The 13,787-nt window shown below is 33.6% G+C and overlaps 1 protein-coding gene across 2 annotated transcripts in view; it reads right to left on the bottom strand.

The window, feature by feature from the left end:
* GLRA3 (glycine receptor alpha 3) overlaps window positions 1-13,787 on the bottom strand; it is a 121,848-nt gene that overhangs the window by 54,777 nt on the left and 53,284 nt on the right. For both annotated transcript variants that reach the window (XM_045552476.1, XM_045552477.1), the window contains exons 4-5: window positions 9,167-9,390; window positions 950-1,032 (exon numbers count right to left, since the gene is read on the bottom strand). In XM_045552476.1, coding sequence (XP_045408432.1) covers window positions 950-1,032; window positions 9,167-9,390 — 307 coding nt within the window. The remainder of the gene's footprint in view (window positions 1-949; window positions 1,033-9,166; window positions 9,391-13,787) is intronic.

Raw genomic sequence — 13,787 nt, 5'->3', positions numbered from 1 at the left:
GGATGGTCACGTTCCCCCACAAGGTAGGCACGCCATCTAGTGACACTTCCCCCACACTACAAGCCCGCCTCTCACACCTGAAGTCTGAAGATCCACCTTCAGATTTTCATCAAGGAATATGTCAAAACAGATCTCTCTCTCTCTCTCTCTCTTTTTTCCTGATTATCACATACTGCCACGAAAAAATAATGCGTATTGATCATGTTTTTCATGGGATTAAACACTTTAAACAATTAATTGAGTGTTGATTATATAGATAAGTTCAGAAAAAGAGAAGGACGTGAAATTCTCATGTGTTAACATTAATCAGTGATGCATATGGATCCACTCTGAAAGAAGAAATTTAGAGGAGCCCCTGAAAGCTTGGATAAGTCTGTGATAAAGTGTGAGAAATTTCTTTTCTCCTGAGATAATGTACATAACGTACTCAGCAGACTAATATTAAAATAATAAATGTCAGTTAACGGAAGAAGCATAGGCTTTGGAGGCAGATGGTTTATCATCATCCCCTCTGTGAACTGGGCACAAGACTCAATCATTCAAGATGCCCACTTCTAAATCTGAAAACATGAGGGTAACAGTGTCTTTGTTGTGAGGATAAAAAGTAATATGGACATAATACTTGGTCTACAGGAGGCACTTTATAAAAAATGGTAGTTTGTTTTTAATGATTATCATCCTTTTTATTTTTGATGATATGTATAGAGACACATATTTGATTTCAAGTTTAGAAACTGTTATTTCAACATCCTAATTTGTTTCTCTCTCATAGTGTAGAGTACATATATTGATAGATATCATTACTTTCAATACTTGGTGAAAGATCACCTGCCTATTTAGTAAATATGTGACCAAAATGATTACAAAATAAATTATCTACATAATCCATTAACAGCTTATATCTATTATATTTTAAAAGTATTCTGAAAAAGTAAGTCTTCATACTTACAGCTTTCCAGTTGCATTATACATGTTTGTACATCCATTGGAAAATTCTTAAGATCCATTGGACAGGAAAGTGTTAATGTCAATCTGAAAGAATTCAATATAATTATTTTTAAAGGAAACTTATCACATCATATTAACATTCTGTTGTTTAGGGAAAACATTGTTGCTTTGGTAATGACTAACATCAATTCAAATAAAATTTTCTCCAGCTTAGGTTTGTTATTTACTATTAAATAGCTGTTCTCTTGTATATAAGAGAATAAATACAAGCTGTTCTCTTGTATTTTTTTTGCAGGGTGGGGGATAGTTGTATATATAAATATACCGTCATTATCTATCTATCTATCTATCTATCTATCTATCTATCTATCTATTCCTTTAGAGAGGGCTGTGGATGTCTGGAAGAGTCTACATATCCAGAAGAGACCCCTCCCCAAAATAAATTTGAGAGTGGGTTTTATAAAATGAATATCAAGTGCCAAAAGGTATCTTTCCACCAAAATCACATGGAATATTTGAGAGGCAAGTATACCAGGGGAATTGGAGTTCTGAACCTGGAAAAGCAGGGCACAAGGAAGCAATCCCAGGTGACAACTTTCAGTCGTCTTTGTACTGAAAGAAGTTGTCAGGAACATCCAGCAGTACTTAAAATTTAGTTATTAGAGTCAAGTTCCTAGGGCATTTCACCAGATCTCGTAAGAGTCAAGAAATAGCTATCTAGAATATCTTTGACATAATTCCGTGTTCATCAAAGAAACTTCTGATTTCCCTTCACACAAAGGATAACCTGGGGGGTGCATATCAGCATTCTGCTCATTCGGAAGGCTCTCCCCCCACTTCCAAAACCTATTAGTATGTTGGTATTCCAGATAAATCATCACCCTTGAATACTTAGTGTTAGAAGATGATATTATCCAGATCTCTTCAGGAACTACCAAGAATTTGTAGTTCCTGGGGCTGAGAGAGAGGGGCCTACATCCAAACTCAAGTTTATTCAAATGAAGTTCTTTATTGAGAACTCTTTAGGCAGCTTCTTTTATTGAAAGTATTCCCATTGAAATTCGGTATTAGTGGGATTAGTGGTATTAGTGAGCACCCTAGGTGGATTAGTTACTTAAACTTTGGCAGATTACTTCAACCTCCCTATATTGCAGTTTTCTTATCTCTAAAATGAAGATAATAATAGTACCTACTCCAGAGAGTTGCTGTGGGCAATACATGAATTAATACATGTAAAGTACTTAGACAAGTGCTTGACACACAGCAAACACTCAGTAAATGCTAATTATTAATGATTATTAATACATTTAACGACTCCTAGACTCCTTCATTTGCCCCTGCCCAAAATTTTATAGTGTCTGCAAAAAGATGCCTGAATCAAATCACATATGAGAACTATTTAAGCTTTAGCAAAAAATAACCAGCAGCTCTACTCCATATAACTACATTCTCCAAAATACCATTTTTATGTAGACCAGAGACATAAAGTGGTAAGAATGTATATTCTACAGTGAATACTCTTAGTGTGTTAGGTCTAGTTAACATAATTTGAAAGACATAAATGGACAGACATGTGAAACTGTTGACTTTTTAAATGTCTCAGGAGGATTGTTCAGTAATTCATTTGAATCAGAGGCCATTACACGCTAAAATAATTCATAGAGTTCAATGTTCAAAACCAATTTTTCTCCTTGCTCAGCTAAGTTAAGTGATCCTGTAAGTATGATCGTGAAGATTTACAAAGTTCTCTCTTTAAAAGGCAGTTGTAACATTGGACACAATGTTCTCTGCCTTGTGAAAGGGTTTATTAGAAGTGTATGCACACGTACATTTTGAGCACACACATTCATTTTCCAAATATCCAAGGCTCTCAGCCAGGCAGTTTCAAATGTTGACTTGCAGAATTAATTCTGTGACCTTTTGTGTGGAGGTAAATGGCATTCTCAGAATCTTTTCCACGCTCTCACCATGCATGTGATGTCAAATTCCTACCCTGGCTATTTTTCTGGCATAAAATGAGAGACATTACATAATTCTTAAAAAAAATAGCACTTGAAAGGAATTATTTGGCAAAGAAAAACACAGTTCATAGAACTGCTGTCATAAATCGTATCCTGAAAAAGATCTATTTATTGACTTTTCTTTCTTTTTGTTTAAGGTACAATACAATTGCTCCTTTAACAGCATATTGATGAAAAATATGTGTCACCTTGGTGGGTGTGATACTAAATTTCTTTATCAAAACATTACATATGAATTAAAGATATGTCCTGACCACATCACAAGGAAACAAAATCAAGAGGCAATTAATCACATTCTACTGTTTTGAAAATGAATGTCTTCTTGTGTAAGAAGGACACTCAGTTCTCTTTCTGAGACAAGACACGTAAACAGGATATGGTGTTTCTTATTTTCCCTTAGGAAGGCTTGGCTTAGTGAAGCAGTAATGTTAAAAAAGATGACTGTAATCTGTGTCAAACAATTGACCTCATTAAAATTCAGTTATTGCCCATTTTTGAACAAGCTTTGCCTAGAGTAAGGAGTCTACCTCGAACACTAATTGAATTAAAAAAACTTTTCTGATTCTTATTATAGACTTTTTATAAAAATATGTATTTTATTAGATTTAATATTTCTAAATTTAGTGTCATAAAACTAATGGCCTCTTAATTAGTAACTTAATAGTTTTGAAATATTGTCTGTGATTTCTTATTAGGTAACACATTTATAATATTTACTGTGTGGAAGGCGCTATTCTAAACATTTTATATACGTTAATTCATTGACTCTGTACTACAAGCTTATGAGTTAGATAAGAGATATTTACCCTATTTTGGAGTTGAGGAAACTTAGAGCTAAATTTGCAGCCCTGAAAGTCTAGTTGTAGATCCCATGCTAATAACTTTTAAGTATACTGCCTCTGAAAAGCATCAGAACATTTTTCATGAAAATTGATTCTGTAATTAATAAGCCATTTTAAATTTTAAAACATAAGAAATGATATCTTGTATACACTATTTGTTACTAAAGTTAGAATAAAACATACATAAATAATTCTTCCAAAAGAAATCAGAGAAATATAATTAAACTATAGAAAGTATAAGGATTTCCCTATGGATTTTATATATTTGAGTAGTTGGGTACTTTATTATGAATGATTTTATAAAAAGCAAATAACTCTTGGGACATTAGATTGTTGGAGCAGTAGAAGGGAGATTAGAATTAGCTTTTATGAACTAATTCTGGAGTTTGGTTGTCATCTGATGATAGAGACAAAATAAATCTCAACGACCCATCACCAAGGCAATCCCAGTATTTAGGAAGGTGATGTAAGTAAGCTATGGACCTCTTCACAAGAACATACATAATCACACACATGCAAAATCCTCCTTACAACATATATTTTATAACATTGTAAATTGATTTCCCTTGAACAAATAGCATTTTAAAAAGTATCTGTCAAAGTAAGTTTGATTTCCTATTTAAAACTAACGTCTGTCAACCTTCAAAAAATAAATACATATTATACAAGTAAACTTTAATTCTATTCACAATAGAATTTCAAACAATTATATTTAGCTTAAATAAAAGTTGAAATCATATGATCTTTGACAAGTTGCTGTGAATAGCATCTTTGGCATAAAATTTGATTCTTAATGCAATAATGGTTCTGTAATATAAGTAGTAAAGTTGCAAGTATTAGTAAAGTAAATAGTATATAATATTTAGTTGCCTGTGATGTGCTTCCATTACCTTGTGATAAGGATATTACCATCTGCATTTTATAAGTGATAAAACCGAGGCTTAGATTAATAACTTACAAGAGTCCATACAATGCTGATTTTATGGATTCTGGGAAACAACAGAACTTATGCTTTAAATTTTGTTTTGTTTTCTTTTTGGAAAGATAAAAACAACAACGTTAGTGCCTATTGTATGCCTAGCACTGTGCTGGGTGTTTTAAGTACTTTATTTCAGGCTCAAGGTAATTGGTATTATAACTATCACTATATAAGAAAAAGGGAAATTTTCAAAAGTAAAGAGACTTGCCCCAAATCACAGCTAGTAAATAGCAGAGCCTGGATCTGGTTCTCCTATACCTCTTGCTAGTATGCCAAGTCTGCAAGGCCCTAACCATTCTTTTATCTGAGCCATTTCTTGGAATTGTTTATGAAGCTGCTAATTTTGAGAGATGAGATAACATTGTTCACTTGGGCAAAGAGAAGGCTTGCTTACAGCTTGCTATAAAAGTAGTGGGTTCCCCAAACTCAGTGTTCCATAGTTGTGACATAGACCCACTGTGTGTGTTATATTCATCCCGGCTCATTGCATTGTTCCACCGAGACTTGAGGACAGGGGAGAAGTAAGGCACATATGCTGATATTTATGCTGCTAATTTATAATGAGTTATCAATTTCTCTGTCTCTGACTCAGGGCTTCAGTCAGCATCCATGGCTAACTTTACAAGTAGGGCATAACCAAATCCCAAACTTGACAATCTGGAGTCACATATCTGGCTCTAAAGCTGTCACTTAAAAAGTACTTCATTTAAAAATTATCAATATGATTCATCTATATCATCTAAAAGTTCAAACAGTTCTATAAAACATATAAAAATCAGTGAAACTTTGCCCTTTCCATCCCTACCCGAGTTCTAGCTCCCCAGAGGTATCCTGTCTTTACCTATTTGTCTGCCATTCACAATCAAACACCCAAAGTTGCTGTAATATTATGATTGACTTTTAAAATTTGAAATTGTCTATTAATTTCCTACAGGGAAAAATAAGAGTTTATTTCCCTTATATCATAGTCCATGTATACTTAACTCTCTACCAATTCTCAAAATTTAGTTATAGACACATTTGTGGTTAAACTAATATTCAGTGTTTATGTGTTATGAATATGCAATGATTGTTCATGGTTCAGCTTGGTAGTTTGCTATAATTACAACTCTTGTATAGCATTTTGTTTTTTCTAGTGTTCATAAGTATCTCATTTTAACAATCACTTCAGTTTCCATATTCTTACTACTGCTTCAAATTCAGCTCCCCCTCAGAACTACAAAATCCTTCTCAGTAGTTAAACACAGCAGGTAATATGTCAGTTCTATTTTTTATGGAAGCCTGTTTTCTACTTTTTTCTATTCTTCCCTTCCAGTCAGATATTGGATTTCTGCATTGATGTTCTGATTTTTACATCCTTTCTCTCCTATTTTCTATTTATTTGTGTCTTGATCCTACTTTCTGGAAGATTTCTTCACTTCATCTTCTCAACAGTCTATTGATTTATTTTTCCACCTTAGTTTACTATGTGCTTTTATTATACACTGAATGTCCCTATTTTTTCTTTCCTAGAACTATCTTATTTCATGCATGTAACTGGTCATCTGTCCAGAGATTTTTTTTTTAATGGTCTCTACTCCCTGCATTTTCTTTTGAGTCATTTCTTTTCGTTCCTTTAATTTTGTTTCTTTTTTTTTTTTTTTTATCTCCTTTGTCTTCTTTTTAAAAAATCTTTCTGGTGTTTCTTCTGGTCTCTACTTAAAAAGAAATATTACAACATGTCCTCAAACGTATCTCTATATTTAAGAATGAGGCACTAAAAACTATTTGGAGCTCAATTAGTAGCAGACCCAGAGGTTTCCCAAATGTCAGTATCTGTAGGTCTTTTCCCTTGGGTGAGATAGTTTTTCCAGAGATATATTCTTCTATCTACTGCTTAGTGGAAGATGTTTAGGTCTGGCTTTCAGCTATTGTAGGGTGGGCAAGGTCACCATTCAGTGTACAGACCTTATGTCATCCTCATTTTCTTGGTATGATGCCTCATGAAAGGCATCAGTTGTGCCTAGAGTTCCCACTCCTGAAGCTCTTGGAAGAACCTCTCTGGAGTTTTCTGTCCTGCTTTCCTTCCAGTCAAAAGGCAAAAAAAAATAAAAATAAAAAATAAAAATATAGATGGTTTCTAGCCTTTAGAGCATGGGGGAGGAAATCGAGAATAGAGGGTCCACTGTTGTTCCTACAAAGTTTAAATCAATTATTTTCCTTTTAGCTCTTTTCTAGCCCTCAATCTCTGAAGTCCTAGCTGCCTCAGATTTCTAAAAGTTTGGAGATAATTATTCTGTTAAGTCATCTTTCACAGGTGCACTCATTTTCAAGCTTCCTAAAGTATGTTGTCATCACTTGTCTGTTGCAGTCTTCCTTCCCATTGCTTTCATCCTCCCGTTTATTAATGTCATTTGTAGTCCTTATTTAGTTTATTTCCTTGTTTTAGTGAGGTTTAAGGAGGAAATGAGGAGAAATGTGAAGTTCAGTAGGTCGCCTTTGCCGGGACATTCTGCTTCTTCCTTTAAACAGGCAGGAGAGCCAGATTGCTCATGAAACATCACAGATGTTCCACTGGTAAATTCAACAAGATTTTTCTTTTTCTAGCACAATTTTTGTTAACAAAGAAACTGAAGATTTATTTGAGGCATTTGAAGATTTCAAAGTCCTGTGAAATTTCCAAAAACAACTCACAAAAAATGAATTTTTTCTTTGATCATGTGAACAAACAAAAACTAGGAGCTGAGACCATCTGTTTCATCTGAATTCATACTGAAACACAAAAGATGCATTGATGAATTATTCCATAGATTTTCTCAAAATATTAGAATAAATATGAGCAATTCACAATGAATGACATGATTTATGAGACATAATTTCAGTTTTATTCCTCTAAGACAGAAAACACTTGAGCATTTCCAGTGCACATAGTAAAAAGGCCTTATAAATCCCATTTAAATTATTTAATTTTTCACTATGATAAATAACCTTTAGTATTCTTTAATATAATGCATCTGAATTGGAGCAGTTAAATGTTTTAGTACAATTATGCTTTTGAAATGGCACAATCTTCTTAATAACAAGGTTCATCTTATTTGGCAAATTTTCAGGATGGACAGAGTTAAATGTTTTCAGCTTTGATGACACATTGTTAGCAAGAAGCTCCCTGCCCCAAAAGTAGTCTAGCTTTTATATTCTCTTATGTTCAATGATAAGAAAAAACTAAAAGCTTACTCATATGTTCTTTATGTTGACATTTTCCAACTCCAGTAAGACTTACTGTAGACAAATATCCATAATCATACAGGATAAGGATGTACTACACTACACACACATGCACACACACATACTGTATTTCAGTTCTATCAATGGAAATAGTCCAGACATTCTGTCTTTGCAAAATGATTATTCCATGCTACCCAGCGATATAGTTTTGCAACCTAAGCCACCCCAAACCTGTCTAAAGTGAAACAATACTTTAAAATACAATTTAAAATAAAAAGGTACTGGCACAAGAACAGAGACAGACCAATGGAACAAAACTGAGAACCCAGATATAAAACCATCCTCATATAGCCATCTAATTTTTGACAAAGTAGACAAAAACATACACTAGGGAAAAGAATCCTCATTCAATAAATGGTGCCGGGAAAATTGGGCAGCCACATATAGAAGACTGAAACAGGATCCGCACCTTTCACCTCTCACAAAAATCAACTCACGGTAGATAATAGATTTAAACCTAAGGCACGTTTTCTGAGAAATCTATAATAAGTAGGTAAAACAGAAATAAGCTCTTTTCCAGGTAAAGGTAAAGATTTTAATTGGCATCCACTTTTACATAGTACAGTGATTTTTTTCTTTCCCTGCTTTCTTCAAAGTTTATCGGCAAATCACCACTTGGCAGCATCTTAGAAAGGGTAAAAATTAGACAGGTAGGGTAAAAATGCAAAAGTTGATCAGAGAAACTCAAAGTTATTAAAAAATACATGTATCTGAAAAATAATCTGTATAAAATATATTCCAGACAAACAAATTTAAACATTTTTTCACCTATAAATGTTTAAAGGAGATATATATACTTAAAAATATGATCATGATGTATGATTCAGCTGCCTTTCCATTTGCCTTTAAGACTCTTGACAATCTGGCTGATGTTAAGAATCACCTGGGTCACTTGTACAACAGTGGATTTCCAAGAATTACTCATACAGTTCCTAGATCTGGGACTTGGGCCCGTTATTGTGGATCAGACATATTTGGGAAATGCTATATTAGAGGATCTCAAGTGGAACAATAGTAGCACTTGCTCAAAAGTTTAAAAACTCGCACCAAAAAGGTAAAAAAACTCCACAATACTCTAATTCACTGAAATCAGGAATTTGTTTGTGACTCACCTTATTGAATAAAGAACATTTCCATTTTTGAAAATTCTGAGCAATTTGTTGTCGGTAGTGACTTCATGAAAGTTGGCACCCTTTTCATTGGCAAAGAACAAATCAGGTTTCCAAATGGAGTCCAACATGGAAGGGTCGAGGTCTAAAGAGTCATCAGGATATTCACTATATGCAAGACGAGGATCATTCCATTTCTGACGAAGAAAAATATTCACTCTGTAATCCTATGATAAAAGAAAGTAGAAAATCACTCTGCTTTAAAACAGTTCAGAATCCATAGTTTCAGTGTAGTAGTATCAATGTAGGTTCATCACTTGTGACAATGTACCACTCTAGTGGCGGACGTTGATAATGGGGGAGGCTGCATGTGTGGGGGCAGAAGCTATGGGAGAAATCTCTGTACCTTCCTCTAAATTTGGCTGTGAGCCTAAAACTGCTCTAAAAAATGAAGTCTTTAAAAAAAAGTTTAAGATCTTATATTCTATTCTTTGGGTTTCTATGAATTATAACAAGAGTCAGTGACATCCTTGGAGTTTTTATATTTCACAATCTTCACTCATTACTACTTAAAATAGTCATTCTAGTTCTGAGGTTTTGGCCATGTCTTCAGTGATTATGCTCCAAAAGAAAAGACCACAATTATCATGTTTATATTTTGCTTTGCCATTCAAATTTTACTTCCCTTATTTGTCTGAATAAAATATTGGATTGCTATTAGAAACTTGGAGTAGAATGTTTTTACCTTTGCATTTATTTTCTAGAATCATTTCTTTAAGAGATATCCAGTAACATCCAGAATATGTTTAGTGAAATTTTCTTGAAAGCTGTCTGTGTTACAAAATGACCATATATACTTCCCAATGAAGACACATTGTGTCATGCTAATATCACATATAAGTTCTATGAAATAAGTAATGTGGGGAAAAATAAAAAATGATTTTGGAATAATAGAAGAATAAAAAGGACAATTATTGCCAATAATACTTTAAGATTTGGCTAAGGAGATTTCCCAATGAGACCTTTAATAGTTAATTTAAAAAGGAGAGAGCTCAATGATTTCAACCAAATTCTTGCTCACAGTTTTGGACTAATGTATACAAAGATTGAAAATCATGTATATGTGTAGTGTTTGTGTATACACAGTATGTAAAAATAGGCAGCACATATGACTTTGTAAATAAAATTTTCCCATTAGATTTTTGAAATGAGCAAATAAATTAAATATAGACTTCCTTATAAGCAAACGTTTGAAGAAAACTTCATTTCCATGAAAATTACCCAAGGCTGGAGACAGAAAAACTGAAAACCAATTTTCATCTGTTTTTCCATTTTTTGGATAGTAAATTATGAGTTGTCAGCATGTAGTAACCAAGCAATCACAAGGGATACTTCCATAATATCAGACTAGGCAAATTGCCTATCTTTATGGGGTAGATCAAATTCAGAGTTTGTACTGAATGTTACACTTCTGTACGTCCCCTTGATCAATGTTTGTGTACTGAGACCACTGTCTTCTAACTGCAAACTAAAGTTACATACCAGATAATATTTTTTCTGCTTGCTAGGAGCCCCACGCATCTTCCAAAGTGACAATGGGGCAGAGTTCACTTCAGCTTTTTATCAGAAAGCTCACAATAATATAGAAATCTCGCCAGCCACAAGGATCTGTAGAGCCTGTAAGGGATATATGAACAAGCTTCTACCAGCCAAAAACAGGTCATCCTCTCTTAGGCTAGAGTTCAGAGCACCATGAAGCACAGCTCTGTGCTTGGTGAGCGGTTCTTGTCTCCTTCGCCATTCTGCAGCATGTGCCCTCACTGCCACCAAAGGAATCGGTGATGGCACTAGAATCAGGCGATCTCTGACTTGTATGCAGGAGAAGGCTGAGCAAGGTCAAGTTATAATCATGCCTGCCAGCAAAGGTAACTGACTAGTAAAGAGTTTACATTTTTACTGATTCATAAGGTATATAACAAAGTTGTTTGAAGCATTTTTATGCTGTAACATTTCTTGATTGAGAACTCTCTGCAGCTGTTGCCTACACTTAGGCTAAAATAAAAATACTTTTATGTTTCAGTATATGTAATAAAACTTGGCTGAATCTCTTCATCCTTATGTTATTGGTACTAGTGATAAACTTTAGAGGCACAATTTCACATCTTCCAGCAACATTTTTTTGCTCCAAGAGTGAGCTAAAAAAGACATCAAATATCTTTTAGTTTCTGTTTCTAAATCACACAAGGAAAAATCAACAGTCACCTGTCACCAAGGCCAAATGTTATCATATATCAAGTGTGGTGTTTTTTGTTGTTGTTCTGTGAATAACCAGAAATATCTCTGTTTCTTTACCCATTTAGGTCTTTGGTTCAGGGCCAGGGTTCAAAGCAAAACTCTAAAATGACCATGTCCTGAAAACCTTAGAAACTTAGGTTTTAGCACTCCTCAGAGTTTGAGTTTTGATTTTCCTGCTAATGAACACTGAGAATGGGAAGTTTCCCTACTAAGTAACCAAATTGAGCATTTCAAAAACAATTTTTAAGGCAGATTCCTCATAGCCACAGTATTCCCTTATACCTAGCAAGCAATCGTATTAATTATTTTTGAATCCTGGTCATTTGTGAAAATGTGCAAAGAAAAGGGTAAATAAACTGACATAGTCAAATAATACCACCCTAAGAGAAGTCCTTGTAACTAGACTTGAAATAACTTGCCTACAATAAAAGACCTTGGACTGAAGGAAAAAAGGAGCTTTGCACAACACAGACTGTAGGATGTGTATGCAGCATGTGCAAAACAATTTTTAAAAGTTATAAAAGCCAGTTTAAAAACTCAAGCATTCATTGACTACATATAAAATAATGTTTTATTAACTGAATTTTCCCTGTTTATCCATTCATTTAAATTATGCTATCGATAGACTATGTCTCTATAAGGGTGAAAAGGTAGAAAGGATATTTATGATTATTTTTAAAGAACAATAATAAATGTGAGATATGCATTGAGAATGAAATTAATATTTATGTTTTAGATTTCTAAAATTTGGACATATACTGAGTTCATGCATAAGCCTTAAAAGTTGAATTGACCTTAATACAGAATCATAAAATTTTAGGACAGACACATTAATGATTCTTTTGTCCTACAAACTCCTTCTGCAGTAATATACACTTTTGGGAACCCTTCAGAAGTTTAATTTATCTTTAAATCTGTTATGTAATACATGTTATTTGTAAATATATGTTGTACCTTATGAGTCTATTATTAATATTTTAATGTAGCTGATCAAAATATAATAATTATATTCATAATATAGAAAGACTAATTTGACATTTTAGAAGTAGAGTGATGAACTGTATTGCAACTAATTTAAATTAATGGTGTAAGAAAATATTTCATTGGCAAATAAAATTATGTGTCATGTTTAGTTTTGAAAATAAGTACCCACTAAAATGTAGTTTAAATTCAATCTGTAGGTCACATAATTAACTATATACTCCACACTGGATTTCTGACTGAATGTTTGAAATTCTTACATCATGAGGTACAAAAAAATAATAATGCATGTTAGACAAACTATTATAATGGTGAATAGACCAGGCTGAGGAATAAGTCTTCTCATGATCAAATCCAGTTCTCCCAATTAATAGCTTTCTAATCTCCCTGTGCCTTGTTTTTCATCTGTGAAATAGGAATGGCTGTTAACAGTGCTTCCTCAGATAGTGTTGTCACGGGCACTGAATTGGTCCACATAAAGTACTCAAAACTGCACTGGTAAATATTAGCTTTTAGACCCCCCAGATTAGAAGCCATATTAAATAGAAGTTTGGTTGTATTTTCTGTCTCTAAATTAGTTTTGAAATGCTAGGGATATTTTGATTTGCTCTATAAGAATTTGGAGAAGATAATTGCAACTTTGCAATCTGGTGAATAACAGTTTGGAAAATTTACAGAACTATTATAATGAGCTTATTGTTAACTTTATGTATTAACTTTTGCATTTCAACGTTCATGTATTTTTAGGTTTTTGTCTTTATTCAATTGCCCTCTTTTCCCCCACATAGATATATATACACATATATACTAAATTTGTATGTTTGTGTATATAAAGCTCTTACCCGCAGTAGTAGATAGAGTTGTTCACATTTACGTGGCACTTTGTGCCAAGTGCTATACTAGATGCTTCATGGGTTACTCATTCTATCCACATAGCAAATCTGTGAGGTAGGTATATTATTTGCCTAGTTTTACAGATGTGGAAAGTGGGACAAAGGAGATAATTTAAGCGGCTTTAACACAATCACATAACTAATAAGTGGTAGAGCTGTAATGTAATTCAGACCTATGGGTTCTGGCTTCAGAGCTTTATAGGACATGCTGCCTCTGTGATATATTGCCACTCATGTTTTCCCCATATGAAAACCAAACATTCTATACAATGACGCAAAGATTCTGTGTTTATATGGTTCATGCTTGCCTTTGTGAGGAATTTGGGGGCTTATTGATGAATATGCCCACTGATAGGAAATTACAACATTAAAACCTAAATATTCAGTTAAATTTAGTAGGTGCCAGGTTGTTATTTCTGCAGAATAGGTACCTTGGCAGAAGAACAAATTTAGTA

Source organism: Lemur catta, chromosome 5 (assembly GCF_020740605.2).
Source record: "Lemur catta isolate mLemCat1 chromosome 5, mLemCat1.pri, whole genome shotgun sequence".
NCBI lineage: Eukaryota > Metazoa > Chordata > Mammalia > Primates > Lemuridae > Lemur > Lemur catta.
The sequence above is the reverse complement of the archived record's forward strand: the minus strand, read 5'-3'. Positions and strand labels throughout refer to the sequence as shown.